The 14,567-nt window shown below is 48.8% G+C and overlaps 1 protein-coding gene across 1 annotated transcript in view; it reads left to right on the forward strand.

Moving 5' to 3' along the window:
* The window catches only part of SHC2 (SHC adaptor protein 2), a 72,364-nt gene that overhangs the window by 42,023 nt on the left and 15,774 nt on the right, over window positions 1-14,567 (forward strand). The window contains exons 7-8 of the mRNA XM_032214433.1: window positions 5,320-5,386; window positions 8,939-9,094. Coding sequence (XP_032070324.1) covers window positions 5,320-5,386; window positions 8,939-9,094 — 223 coding nt within the window. The remainder of the gene's footprint in view (window positions 1-5,319; window positions 5,387-8,938; window positions 9,095-14,567) is intronic.

Genomic DNA, 14,567 nt, shown 5'->3' on the forward strand with positions numbered 1-14,567 from the left:
GACTCCCTCTTCTTTGTGGCAACCCCTGAGATATTGGAAAAGTGTTACCAAGTTAATCAGTATTATCATTAGAATAGAATAACAGAGTTGGAAGGGACCTTGGAGGTCTTCTAGTCCAACCCCCTGCCTAGGCAGGAAACTCTATACTGTTTCAGACAAATGGCTATCCAACATCTTCTTAAAGGCTTCCAGTGTTGGGGCATTCACAACTTCTGGAGGTAACTTCTGTTCCACTGATTAATTGTTCTCACTGTCAGGAAATTTCTCCTCAGTTCTGAGTTGCTTCTCTCCTTGATTAGTTTCCACCCATTGCTTCTTGTCCTAGTCTCAGGTGCCCTGGAGAATAGCTTGACTCCCTCTTCTTTGTGGCAACCCCTGAGAATATTGGAAGACTGTTACCATGTCTCCCCTGGTTCTTCTCTTCACTAGGCTAGCCATGCCCAGTTCCTGCAACTGTTCTTTATATGTTTTAGCCTCCAGTCCCCTAACCATCTTTGTTGCTATTCTCTGCACTTTTTCTAGAGTCTTAATCTCTCTTTAACATCATGGCGACCAAAATTGGATGCAGTACTCTAGGTATGGTCTTAATAGGGCTTTATAGAGTAGTATTAACACTTCACATGATCTTGATTCTATCCCTCTGTTAATGCAGCCTAGAACTGTGTTGGCTTTTTTGGCAGCTGATCCATATAATTTAGGAAATTGGCTGTTTTTTTAAAAAAAACTCTTTTTCCGCAGTCCAAAGGTGCCACCTCCCTTTGTTAACCAGATATTGGATATGTGTATTTTTTTAATTTAAATATTTTTTCTTCTGCAGAAAAATACCCTGTGGCAAAGGACTGCAGGTAGTCCTTGACTTATGGCTGCAATTTCTGCTGCTAAGCAAGACAATTGTTAAGAAGGAGGTTCTGCCCCATTTTATGACCTTTCTTTTCACAAACGGTTTGTTGAATCCTTGCAATTGTTAAATTAGCCATACAATTGTTAAGTGAATCTGGCTTCCCCATTGACTTCGCTTGTCTGAATGTCACAGAAGGGGATTCCATGATCCTGGGACATGCCGCCGTCAAAAAGATGAGCCAATTTCCCAGAGCTTGAATTTCAATATGCTGTGGCGGTCATAAGTGTGAAAAATGGTCATAAGTCCCTTTTTTCAGTCCCCGTTGTAACTTTGGTCACTAAACGCATGGTTGTAAGTCAAGGAGTACCTGTAATTGAGGAAATTGGTTGTTTTAAAACCTCCTTTTCTGCAATCCAAAGGTGTCCCCCCCACAATTAATCAAACATTAGATGTATGTGCTTTTTTATTTACCGTATTTTTCAGACTATAAGACACACCAAGATTTCGAAGAGGTAAGTAAGAAAAAAAAGTGTTGTTTTTCACAAAAATGGGGGGAATTTTGCCTTCCGCCAGCCCACCTAAAGCCTGCAGAGTTCTGCTGGGGCCTCAATTTCTGTGAAAAACGGCCATTTTGTGCCCATTTTTCGCAAAAATGAGGGCATTTTTACCTGTCCCCAGCCCTGCTGAAGCCTGCAGTGTGCGGCTGGTGGCTGGGGAAAGGCAAAAACACCTCTGTTTTTCACAAAAATGGGATGCGGGGGCAGGGAGGCCCAAAATAGCTGTATTCGGTGTATAAGATGCATAACATTTCCACGCTGTGTGTGTGTGGGGGGGGAGAAGGTGCGTCTTATACTCTGAAAAATACGGTCAATCTTTTTCTTCCGCAGAAAAAAATATCCTTCAACAATAGACTAATTTAAAAATAAAACTATCACGATAGGGGCAGTGGTGGGATTCAAATTTTTCTACTACTGGTTCTGTGGGCATGGCTTGGTGGGCATGGCCAGGTTGTCAATGTGACTGGGTGGGCGTGGCCAATTCAGCAGTCCGTTTTGCCAATTCAGCAGCCCATTAAACAATACACAGCAGCCCGCCCATTTTATTCTTCTTTTTAATACTGTATGAAATTTTTGTTCTAGGTTTTTTTTTTTTTTACTAGTGGGGAAGGAGAGGTTGGCAAGGCCTGGGGGTTTCTGGGAAATTCTCCTCTGTGTTAGAGGCTCCAAAATAACGAAGATGATATAAGGTCACCTACTAGAGCAGGGGATTGGACTAGATGATCTCCAAGGTCCCTTCCAGCCCTGGATTGCTGTGCTCTTTCAATGCATCCTCAGAAGCTGCCCCCTAGTGCCAGGGTTTGTGGTCCCTCCTTCCTCTCCTTTTTGTCCTGGGAGCCAAAACGGGGCACCGCCCCCCCCCGCCCCCCATTTTCAGCCTAGCAAGCCTCCCTGGGAACCAAAAAGGGGACGCATGGGGACTCCTGGAAGGGGCCGGGCCAGTCAGACGTGGTATTTGCCGGTTCTCTGACCAGTTAAAATTTCCGCTACTGGTTTGCCCAAACTGATCAGAACCAGCTGAATACCACCTCTGGATAGGAGATTAACTTTCAGCATGGAATTGCCAATTAGAAAACCTTGGCTTGAAAGAATGCCATTCTTGCAGGGGGAACTACACCTTTCATCATCCCCAGGCAACAGGGGAGTGATGGATGCGGTTCCACCACAAAACCGCGGACGACAAAATCGCGGTCGACGAAAGCGCGTATGTGACGTCATCACAGCGCGACGAAAAAGATCGAAAAATGTAAAAATAAAGCGAAAACCTTACCCTAACCCCCCCAAACCTAACCCTAAACCTAACCCTAAACCTAACCCTTAATCTAACCCTAAACCTAACCCTAAACCTAACCCTTAACCTAACGAAAAACCTAACCCTTAACCTAATGCTAAACGTAACGCTAACGCTCTAAACCTAACCCTAACCCTTAACCTAACCCTAACCCTAACCCTAACCCTTAACCTAACCCTTACCTTTATGTGAATCGGCTTGCTGTAATTTAATTTTTATTTCAATTTTTCGATCTTTTTCGTCGCGTTGTGATGACGTCACATACGCGATTTCGTCGACCGCGCTTTTGTGGAACGCGGTTTTGACGGGTCACGGATGGATGCTGTAGTCCAGCCCTACAGGGTAAACGCAATTTGGAAGAGGCTAGCCAAGAACAGTTTTCTTCTGGATTATGAACCGATTCCTGCCCTAGATTCACCTAAGGGCAGTAGGGCTAAAACTGTAGGCAAACCAATTCTTTGCCCTCGTGCTAAGATCCTTTTCGGTGGAAATCCGAACTCGGCAGCAGCCTCTGCTAAGGGGATGGGCTCCCGTGGACGTGCAGAGCATTAAAGAAACATGAGTAATTCAGTCGCCGAACCAATTCCAAAAGATAAATGCCAATAGCGTAGCTTGAATGCCAAGTAGAGGCTTAACCCAGCTGCGTTGGTGAATGCAAACAGATGTTAATTATATCTGGGGAGAAAGATAGACTTGTTGAGAAATAGAGAGTGCAGGAAAGTTTGATGTAAATGACATACTGGAGACTGAGAAAGGCAAGAACGAAGAGAAGAAGCCGCTCCTTTGTTTCTTAATCACAGAAACTAAAACATATGAAGAACGGTTGCAGGAACTGGGTATGTCCAGTTTAATAGAAAGAAGGACTAGGGGAGACATGACAGCAGTCTTCCAATATCTCAGGGGCTGCCACAAAGAAGAGGGAGTCAAACTATTTTCCAAGGCACCTGAGGGTAGAACAAGAAGCAATGGGTGAAAACTAATCAAGGAAAGAAGCAACTTAGAACTGAGGAGAAATTTCCCGAGAGAAAGAACAATTAACCAGTGGAATGGCTTGCCACTAGAAGTTGTGGGTGCTCCATCAAGGGAGGGTTTCCAAGAAGAGATCGGATGGCCATTTATCCAGAATATTATGGGGCAGGACAGGGGTGGGTTTCACATTTTTTTACTACCGGTTCTTTGGGCGTGGCTTATTTTGAGGGTGTGGCAAGCCAAAAACCTGCCGGCTGCTGAGCACCCTGCCCAGGAGTAAACTTGCTCATGAGTAAACTGCAGATTAGAGGCAGCCGGCAGATCCCAGCATGCTTGCTTAGCTGCTTGCCCCCACCCCACCCCCCTGGAGCTCACAGGCAACAAACAAAACTGCCACCTCTTTGCCTCCGTGCATGGAGGAGGCGGGGAGGCTCGATCCCACTTAGGAGGCGGTGGTTTGCGAAGCCTCGGGGCTCCCTGAGCAGCCCACGTTGCTTACCTGTGTGTAGGCACTAGGGGGCAGTTGTGTGGATGCACGTGGCAAAGACGAGTCAGGGCGAGTGTGTCAAGCGAGCCGGTTTGGGGAGGGCGTGGCCAGCCAGCCATCACTACTGGTTTGCTGACCCATGCTCAATTACCACTACCGGTTCTCTCAAACCAGACTGAACCGGGAGCAACCCATCCATGGGGCTAGGGTGTCAAACTGGATTTCGAGGGCTTTGATCAGCATTGTATTTCTCCTCTGCAGGCTGGTTGGGGATGGGGAGGGCTGCAATGGGGGGGGGGGAGAGACAGTGCCCTGACCAATGGCTCCGCATGCCACCTGTGGCACGCGTGCCATAGGTTCGCCATCCCGGACCTATACTGTACCTGTGCATTTTCTTTGAAGACGTTTCACTTCTCACCCAAGAAGCTTCTTCAGATCTGACTGGATGGTGGGGAATGGAAGGATTTATATCCCTTGCAGTCATCTAATCATTAGCACTCTGTCTGAGAGTCATTAAGGTTATCCAGGGGTGGGCTTCAAAAATTTCAGCAATGGGTTCTCTGCCTGGTTGCTGGGTGTGTGTGGCCATGGTGGGTGTGGCCTAGTCAGCCTCCTGCACCACGGTGGGAGGGACATTTTTGTCTTCCCTGGGCTCCAGAGGTTTTCGTCGAGTCTCCGGGAAGGCAAAAATGGCCTCCCCAGGCTGCGGAGGCCCTCTGGAGGCTGGAAACAGGCCCGTTTCTGGCCTCCCCAAGCTTCCATGCGCATCCTGGGAGGGGAGTGGTAGGGTGGGCGAGGCCAGCCAGGAGTGGATTTACGGGTTCTCTGAACTGCACAGAATCTTAGCTAGAGATTCTCCCAAACCCCTGCGAACCCCCAGAAGCCCACCCTTGGGTTTAATCTGTGCTCTGACTTCTGAACTGCTCAAAGGACAGTCCTCAGAGAGACTGTTGAGGGCGAGGTGACTGCAAAGAATATAACTCCTTCTGTTCTCCACCATTCAAGTCAGATCCAAAGAAGCTTCTCGAACGAGAGGTGAAACGTCTTTAAAGAAAAACGAGAAAGTCCAGCTGCCTCTTGAAAAAAAAATGAAAGCACCTTCATCTCATGAAAAGGCAACTTCTCACCTTTGCTCCTGTGAGCCAATATAATTCCATTTCTTTCCAATCCACAGGTTGGGGCTTCAGCCAGAAGGGAGCCCAGCAGTCACTCAAACCTGAACTGGGATGCTGATCTTTCTGGTAATTTCTATATTTATCATGTCTCATTCATGTTGGAGGCACTGTTTAAGCCACTTCTGGGTTGAAAGGATTAGCCTGTGTCATCACTATTCCTCGAGGGACGCCTATGGGAGCTCCTTTTATGTCTCTGTCACAGTGGTGGGTTTCAGGCGGTACGGCCCGGTACGGCAATATCGGTAGTAGTCAGGAGCAGCGGCCACTGTATCAATACGGCGGCTCGCTTGGCCCACCTGCCCGCATTCCATAGCTGTTTATAATGCGACCGGCCAATTGCCCATGTGTCCACAGCGTGCAGCGCCTGCGTGACCACTGCCGAGCAGCTGGGTGTCGCAGGGCAGTGGCATGCTCATGTTTGCGCAGCGCCCGTGCCCGACTCAGATGCCTGGCCCCCATGCGCAGTGTACTGGTTGCGTCGGGATCCGGAACCCACCACTGCCCCGTCAAGGAACTGGAGTGAATGATGGGAGCTCGCTCCCGCCACTCGGCTGCATTCAGGTCTCAAACGCGAGCTTGCTAACTCCAATCCAGCATCTTCACTACAGGAGCCACCACGCTCCACTGTATTTATGATACTGGGACAGTGGTGGAGAACCTATGGCACGCGTGCCAGGTGGCATGCAGAGCCCTCTCTGTGGGCACGTGCACCGTTGCCCCAGCTGGTCGTCAGGTTTCTGGCGCATGCGCGTCTTCCACTTTGGGCACTCTGTGCCTAAAAGGTTTGCCATGACTGTACTAGGAGATATCTAGCACAAAGTGGATTAGGCAAAGATCTTTAAAAAAATAAATCAGGGGTTGTTTTTTTTAAGGCGCTTATCTAGGAAAGGAGTCTCTAGAGCAGTGTTTTTTTTCCAACTGTAGCCATTTTAAGATGTGTGGATTTCAACTCCCAGAATACCCGGTTCGGACGAACTAGATGCTAATTTTGCATCTGGTTCGCTGAACCAGTAATTGGAAGGACTGGCTGGCCACTCCCACCCCTCTCCTCCCAGGAGTCTCCATGCGGCCCGTTTTGGATGCCAGGCCCGTGCGGAGGCTCTGGGAGGGTGAAAAACAGGCCTCCCGGAAGTTCCAGAAGTCCAGAAACGGGCCTGTTTCTGGCCTCCGGAGACCAGGGGGAAGCAGTTTTCGCCATCCCGGAGGCTCGAGGAAAGCCTGTGAAGCCTGGGGAGGATGAAATACCCCCCACCCTGCGCACCATGGGGCAAAAAGCAAGTAGGCTACACACCCCATGGCCCCGCCCACCAGCAACCAGGCAGAGAAACAGTTGCTAAAATTTTTCAATCCCATCCCTATGTACATGGCGAGAAAAACAAATCTTGTGAGTTTACCCAGATTCTTTTCAAGATGCTCAAGTCTCCTTCTCTGCATTTTTAATTGTTTTATTCTCCAACTGTTGAGTTTCTCTTGATTCCTTACCTCCCTCCCACTTTCTTGCTATTCGTGGTATAGTTTTGGCTTTAAAAAAAACCTGCCAATTATATTCTGAGCTTCAGGTACAGCCATGGATGTACGGAGATATATATTTTAAAAAGTTTTGGTTTCGTATTTTTGCCAGCTGCTGCAAGCTGACTTCCTCTAAAGGAGTGTTGCTTTGGATAGAAAAGTAGGGTCCCAAACTTCTGAAACAGATGGAAATAAGGAAAAGGGAGATGCAGTTTAGTTCCTACACACTTAATTAATTCAGAATAAATTCTCAAATCAAGATAAGGACTGGAACTTTCCCTATTTGGCATTTGGGCGGCGGGGGTGGTGGTGGTGGTTATGATGTTCCCTCCCTCTGTTCAAAAATACATTCTTTGAAGAAAAAAATGATAGGAAACAGAATTATATTGGAGAAGAACTTCCACAAATATGTACAGGTAGTCCGGGACAAACCACCACAGTTGAGCCCAAAATGTATCTTCAGTAAAAAAAAAAAAATATTAAGTAGGTTTTGCCCCATTTTACGACTTTTCTTGCCACAGTTGTTAAGTGAATCACTGCAGTTGATAAGTGAGCAACCCCGTTGTTAAGTGAATCCCGCATCCGGCCCTCGTTTTGCTTGTCCGAAGGTGGCAAAAGGGGATCGCGTGACCCTGGGACAGGGCAATATGAATCAGTTGCCCCAACATCCGGATTTTGATCATGTGACCATGGGGATGCTACAAAGGTTGCGAGTGTAAAACACGGTCATCAGTCGTTTTTTCCCCCAGGGCCGTTGTAACTTTGAATGGTTGCTGTTGTGGCCCAGCAGGAGCCGTTGGAGCTGCCACCAGACTCCGACAGTGAGGGGTCCTATGAGTCAGCTCTGGAGGATGAGGAGGACCCTCTCAAGGGTTCCGACTCCGAGCAGGGTGCAGAGAGTTTGGTTGGCCACCAGGTGGTGCCTGAGCCTTGGACCAGTGGGGAGGAGACAAGGGAGAGTGATCCGGAAGCCAGCAGTGAGTTGTTCCTGGATGCCCAGAATCGAAGAGCTAATAGGCATCAGGAACAGTTGTGCAGTTACAGGAGGTAATTGCATTCAGCTGGTGGTCATTAGGCTCCTCTCCAGACTATAAAAAGACTGCTTGTGCACACGCCCCTCTTGCAGAAGTCAACGCATTGACTAAAAGTTGGAGAACTTTTGTAACTAGCTTGGCAGGCTGGACTGCTGCCAAGGTTTGTCTGAGTTGCTGCCAAGGTCCTTATCTGTTTGTTATACTTGGCTTTCAGCCACCGAGGTTTTGGTTTCTTGCTATTAAAGTACATTCCAGTTAAGCTTGTCTCGGCATTCGTTACTGGACGGAGGAGGGGGTCAGAACAGGTCACTAAATGAACTGTTGTAAGTCGAGGACTACCCGTATAGGCCAAAGCTAGAACATGTGTAGCAAATGTAAACACAGGACTGATTTTTTTCTTTTCTTTCCCAAGCGTTGGAAGATGCAGGCTGATTTGGGAAACGGGACAGAAGGAATTGAAGGGTGTAAAAGAGGGTGTAAATAACTCAAATGATGGATATGAGCAGAGTAACAGAGTTGGGAGGGACCCTGGAGGTCTTCTAGTCCAACCATTGCTTAGGCAGGAAACCTTAGACAAGTGATGGCTAACCTTTTTGTTGTCGTGTGCCAAAAGCGCCTGCGTGTGACTGCACCCATAATGGATGTGCAAACGCCCCCCCCCGACCCATTTTGGGCCTCCCTGCAGCCTCCTGTGAGCAAAAACGGGCCACAGGGGAGCATATCTAGACATATCCAGTTCCTGCAACCGTTCTTCACATCTTTTAGCCTCCAATCCCCTCATCATCTTTGTTGCTCTTCTCTGCACTCTTTCTAGAGTCTCCACATCTCTACAGTAGAGTAGAATAGAGTAGCAGAGTTGGAAGGGACCTTGGAGGTCTTCTAGTCCAACCCCCTGCCTAGGCACGAAACCCTATACCATTTCAGACAATTGGCTGTCCAATCTCTTCTTTAAAAACCTCCGGTGTTGGAGCATTCACAACTTCTGGAGGCAAAGCAGTTCCACTGGTTAATTGTTCTCACTGTCAGGAAGTTTTCTCCTTAGTTCTAGATATAACGATGCTGTTCTGTCTTTCAGGTCAATGCTGTGACGGCTACGTTCAGGCAGACAGCAAACCTTTGGGCTCTCAAGATTACGAACAGCACATGTATGTCAACACCGAAAACTTCAACAGCTGGGAGGCCAACGTTGGGAAGCCGGATGAGAGCCCTCCCAAAGACCTTTTCGATATGCGTAAGAGAAGGGGTCTTATGGGGAAAGGTGGGGAAGGATTTCGGCTGAGACTGGTTCTAGAGCCAGTTTGGCCTAGCAGTGAAGGCGCTGAACTAGAAACCATGAGACTGTGAGTTCTAGTCTTGTCTTAGGCGTGAAAGCCATCTGGGTGACTTTAGGCCAATCACCAGGAGACTGTGAGTTCTAGTCCCGCCTTAGGCATGAAAGCCAGCTGGAGGATTTGAACCAATCAGCAGGAGACTGTGAGTTCTAGTCCCGCCTTAGGCATGAAAGCCAGCTGGAGGATTTGAACCAATCAGCAGGAGACTGTGAGTTCTAGTCCCGCCTTAGGCATGAAAGCCCGCTGGAGGATTTGAACCAATCACCAGGAGATTGTGATTTCTAGTCCCGCCTTAGCAATAGCAGTAGACTTATATACCGCTTCATAGGGCTTTCAGCCCTCTCTAAGCGGTTTACAGAGAGTCAGCATATTGCCCCCAACAATCTGGGTCCTCATTTTACCCACCTCGGAAGGATGGAAGGCTGAGTCAACCCTGAGCCGGTGAGATTTGAACCGCTGAACTGCTGATCTAGCAGTAGCCTGCAGTGCTGCATTTAACCACTGCGCCACCTCGGCTCTGTGGCATGAAAGCCAGCTGGAGGATTTGGACCAATCACCAGGAGACTGTGAGTTCTAGTCCCGCCTTAGGCATGAATGTCAGCTGGAGGATTTGAACCAATCACCAGGAGACTGTGAGTTCTAGTCCCGCCTTAGGCATGAAAGCCAGCTGGAAGATTTGAACCAATCACCAGGAGACTGTTAGTTCTAGTCCCGCCTTAGGCATAAAAGCCAACTGGAGGATTTGAACCAATCACCAGGAGACTGTTAGTTCTAGTTCCGCCTTAGGTATGAAAGCCAGCTGGAGGATTTGAACCAATCACCAGGGGACTGTGAGTTCTAGTCCCGCCTTAGGCATGAAAGCCAGCTGGAGGATTTGAACCAATCACCAGGAGACTGTTAGTTCTAGTCCCGCCTTAGGTATGAAAGCCAGCTGGAGGATTTGAACCAATCTCCAGGAGACTGAGTTCTAGTCCCGCCTTAGGCATGAAAGCCAGCTGGAGGATTTGAACCAATCACCAGGAGACTGTGAGTTCTAGTCCCGCCTTAGGCATGAAAGCCAGCTGGAAGATTTGAACCAATCAGCAGGAGACTGTGAGTTCTAGTCCCGCTTTAGGCATGAAAGCCAGCTGGAGGATTTGAACCAATCACCAGGAGACTGTGAGTTCTAGTCCCGCCTTAGGCATGAAGGCCAGCTGGAGGATTTGAACCAATCTCCAGGAGACTGTGAGTTCTAGTCCCGCTTTAGGCATGAAAGCCAGCTGGAGGATTTGAACCAATCACCAGGAGATTGTGATTTCTAGTCCCGCCTTAGGCATGAATGTCAGCTGGAGGATTTGAACCAATCACCAGGAGACTGTGAGTTCTAGTCCCGCCTTAGGCATGAATGTCAGCTGGAGGATTTGAACCAATCACCAGGAGACTGTGAGTTCTAGTCCCGCCTTAGGCATGAATGTCAGCTGGAGGATTTGAACCAATCACCAGGAGACTGTGAGTTGTAGTCCCGCCTTAGGCATGAAAGCCAGCTGGAGGATTTGAACCAATCACCAGGAGACTGTTAGTTCTAGTCCCGCCTTAGGCATAAAAGCCAACTGGAGGATTTGAACCAATCACCAGGAGACTGTTAGTTCTAGTTCCGCCTTAGGTATGAAAGCCAGCTGGAGGATTTGAACCAATCAGCAGGAGACTGTGAGTTCTAGTCCCGCTTTAGGCATGAAAGCCAGCTGGAGGATTTGAACCAATCACCAGGAGACTGTGAGTTCTAGTCCCGCTTTAGGCATGAAAGCCAGCTGGAGGATTTGAACCAATCACCAGGAGATTGTGATTTCTAGTCCCGCCTTAGGCATGAATGTCAGCTGGAGGATTTGAACCAATCACCAGGAGACTGTGAGTTCTAGTCCCGCCTTAGGCATGAATGTCAGCTGGAGGATTTGAACCAATCACCAGGAGACTGTGAGTTCTAGTCCCGCCTTAGGCATGAATGTCAGCTGGAGGATTTGAACCAATCACCAGGAGACTGTGAGTTCTAGTCCCGCCTTAGGCATGAAAGCCAGCTGGAGGATTTGAACCAATCACCAGGAGACTGTTAGTTCTAGTCCCGCCTTAGGCATAAAAGCCAACTGGAGGATTTGAACCAATCACCAGGAGACTGTTAGTTCTAGTTCCGCCTTAGGTATGAAAGCCAGCTGGAGGATTTGAACCAATCACCAGGGGACTGTGAGTTCTAGTCCCGCCTTAGGCATGAAAGCCAGCTGGAGGATTTGAACCAATCACCAGGAGACTGTTAGTTCTAGTCCCGCCTTAGGTATGAAAGCCAGCTGGAGGATTTGAACCAATCTCCAGGAGACTGTGAGTTCTAGTCCCGCCTTAGGCATGAAAGCCAGCTGGAAGATTTGAACCAATCAGCAGGAGACTGTGAGTTCTAGTCCCGCTTTAGGCATGAAAGCCAGCTGGAGGATTTGAACCAATCACCAGGAGACTGTGAGTTCTAGTCCCGCTTTAGGCATGAAAGACAGCTGGAGGATTTGAACCAATCACCAGGAGATTGTGATTTCTAGTCCCCCTTTAGGCATGAAAGCCAGCTGGAGGATTTGAACCAATCACCAGGAGACTGTTAGTTCTAGTCCCGCCTTAGGCATGAAAGCCAGCTGGAGGATTTGAACCAATCACCAGGAGACTGTGAGTTCTAGTCCCGCCTTAGGCATGAAAGCCAGCTGGAAGATTTGAACCAATCAGCAGGAGACTGTGAGTTCTAGTCCCGCTTTAGGCATGAAAGCCAGCTGGAGGATTTGAACCAATCACCAGGAGACTGTGAGTTCTAGTCCCGCCTTAGGCATGAAGGCCAGCTGGAGGATTTGAACCAATCACCAGGAGACTGTGAGTTCTAGTCCCGCCTTAGGCATGAAAGCCAGCTGGAGGATTTGAACCAATCACCAGGAGACTGTGAGTTCTAGTCCCGCCTTAGGCATGAAAGCCAGCTGGAAGATTTGAACCAATCAGCAGGAGACTGTGAGTTCTAGTCCCGCTTTAGGCATGAAAGCCAGCTGGAGGATTTGAACCAATCACCAGGAGACTGTGAGTTCTAGTCCCGCCTTAGGCATGAAAGCCAGCTGGAAGATTTGAACCAATCAGCAGGAGACTGTGAGTTCTAGTCCCGCTTTAGGCATGAAAGCCAGCTGGAGGATTTGAACCAATCACCAGGAGATTGTGATTTCTAGTCCCGCCTTAGGCATGAATGTCAGCTGGAGGATTTGAACCAATCACCAGGAGACTGTGAGTTCTAGTCCCGCCTTAGGCATGAATGTCAGCTGGAGGATTTGAACCAATCACCAGGAGACTGTGAGTTCTAGTCCCGCCTTAGGCATGATTGTCAGCTGGAGGATTTGAACCAATCACCAGGAGACTGTGAGTTCTAGTCCCGCCTTAGGCATGAAAGCCAGCTGGAGGATTTGAACCAATCACCAGGAGACTGTTAGTTCTAGTCCCGCCTTAGGCATAAAAGCCAACTGGAGGATTTGAACCAATCACCAGGAGACTGTTAGTTCTAGTTCCGCCTTAGGTATGAAAGCCAGCTGGAGGATTTGAACCAATCACCAGGGGACTGTGAGTTCTAGTCCCGCCTTAGGCATGAAAGCCAGCTGGAGGATTTGAACCAATCACCAGGAGACTGTTAGTTCTAGTCCCGCCTTAGGTATGAAAGCCAGCTGGAGGATTTGAACCAATCTCCAGGAGACTGAGTTCTAGTCCCGCCTTAGGCATGAAAGCCAGCTGGAGGATTTGAACCAATCACCAGGAGACTGTGAGTTCTAGTCCCGCCTTAGGCATGAAAGCCAGCTGGAAGATTTGAACCAATCAGCAGGAGACTGTGAGTTCTAGTCCCGCTTTAGGCATGAAAGCCAGCTGGAGGATTTGAACCAATCACCAGGAGACTGTGAGTTCTAGTCCCGCCTTAGGCATGAAAGCCAGCTGGAGGATTTGAACCAATCACCAGGAGACTGTTAGTTCTAGTCCCGCCTTAGGCATAAAAGCCAACTGGAGGATTTGAACCAATCACCAGGAGACTGTTAGTTCTAGTTCCGCCTTAGGTATGAAAGCCAGCTGGAGGATTTGAACCAATCACCAGGGGACTGTGAGTTCTAGTCCCGCCTTAGGCATGAAAGCCAGCTGGAGGATTTGAACCAATCACCAGGAGACTGTTAGTTCTAGTCCCGCCTTAGGTATGAAAGCCAGCTGGAGGATTTGAACCAATCTCCAGGAGACTGAGTTCTAGTCCCGCCTTAGGCATGAAAGCCAGCTGGAGGATTTGAACCAATCACCAGGAGACTGTGAGTTCTAGTCCCGCCTTAGGCATGAAAGCCAGCTGGAAGATTTGAACCAATCAGCAGGAGACTGTGAGTTCTAGTCCCGCTTTAGGCATGAAAGCCAGCTGGAGGATTTGAACCAATCACCAGGAGACTGTGAGTTCTAGTCCCGCCTTAGGCATGAAAGCCAGCTGGAGGATTTGAACCAATCACCAGGAGACTGTTAGTTCTAGTCCCGCCTTAGGCATAAAAGCCAACTGGAGGATTTGAACCAATCACCAGGAGACTGTTAGTTCTAGTCCCGCCTTAGCCATGAAGGCCAGCTGGAGGATTTGAACCAATCTCCAGGAGACTGAGTTCTAGTCCCGCCTTAGGCATGAAAGCCAGCTGGAGGATTTGAACCAATCATCAGGAGACTGTGAGTTCTAGTCCCGCCTTAGGCATGAAAGCCAGCTGGAAGATTTGAACCAATCAGCAGGAGACTGTGAGTTCTAGTCCCGCTTTAGGCATGAAAGCCAGCTGGAGGATTTGAACCAATCACCAGGAGACTGTTAGTTCTAGTCCCGCCTTAGGCATGAAAGCCAGCTGGAGGATTTGAACCAATCTCCAGGAGACTGAGTTCTAGTCCCGCCTTAGGCATGAAAGCCAGCTGGAGGATTTGAACCAATCACCAGGAGACTGTGAGTTCTAGTCCCGCTTTAGGCATGAAAGCCAGCTGGAGGATTTGAACCAATCACCAGGAGACTGTGAGTTCTAGTCCCGCCTTAGGCATGAAAGCCAGCTGGAGGATTTGAACCAATCTCCAGGAGACTGAGTTCTAGTCCCGCCTTAGGCATGAAAACCAGCTGGAGGATTTGAACCAATCACCAGGAGACTGTGAGTTCTTGTCCCGCCTTAGGCATGAAAGCCAGCTGGAAGATTTGAACCAATCAGCAGGAGACTGTGAGTTCTAGTCCCGCTTTAGGCATGAAAGCCAGCTGGAGGATTTGAACCAATCACCAGGAGACTGTGAGTTCTAGTCCCGCCTTAGGCATGAAGGCCAGCTGGAGGATTTGAACCAATCTCCAGGAGACTG

This window comes from Thamnophis elegans, chromosome 1, assembly GCF_009769535.1.
Source record: "Thamnophis elegans isolate rThaEle1 chromosome 1, rThaEle1.pri, whole genome shotgun sequence".
NCBI classification, from domain to species: domain Eukaryota; kingdom Metazoa; phylum Chordata; class Lepidosauria; order Squamata; family Colubridae; genus Thamnophis; species Thamnophis elegans.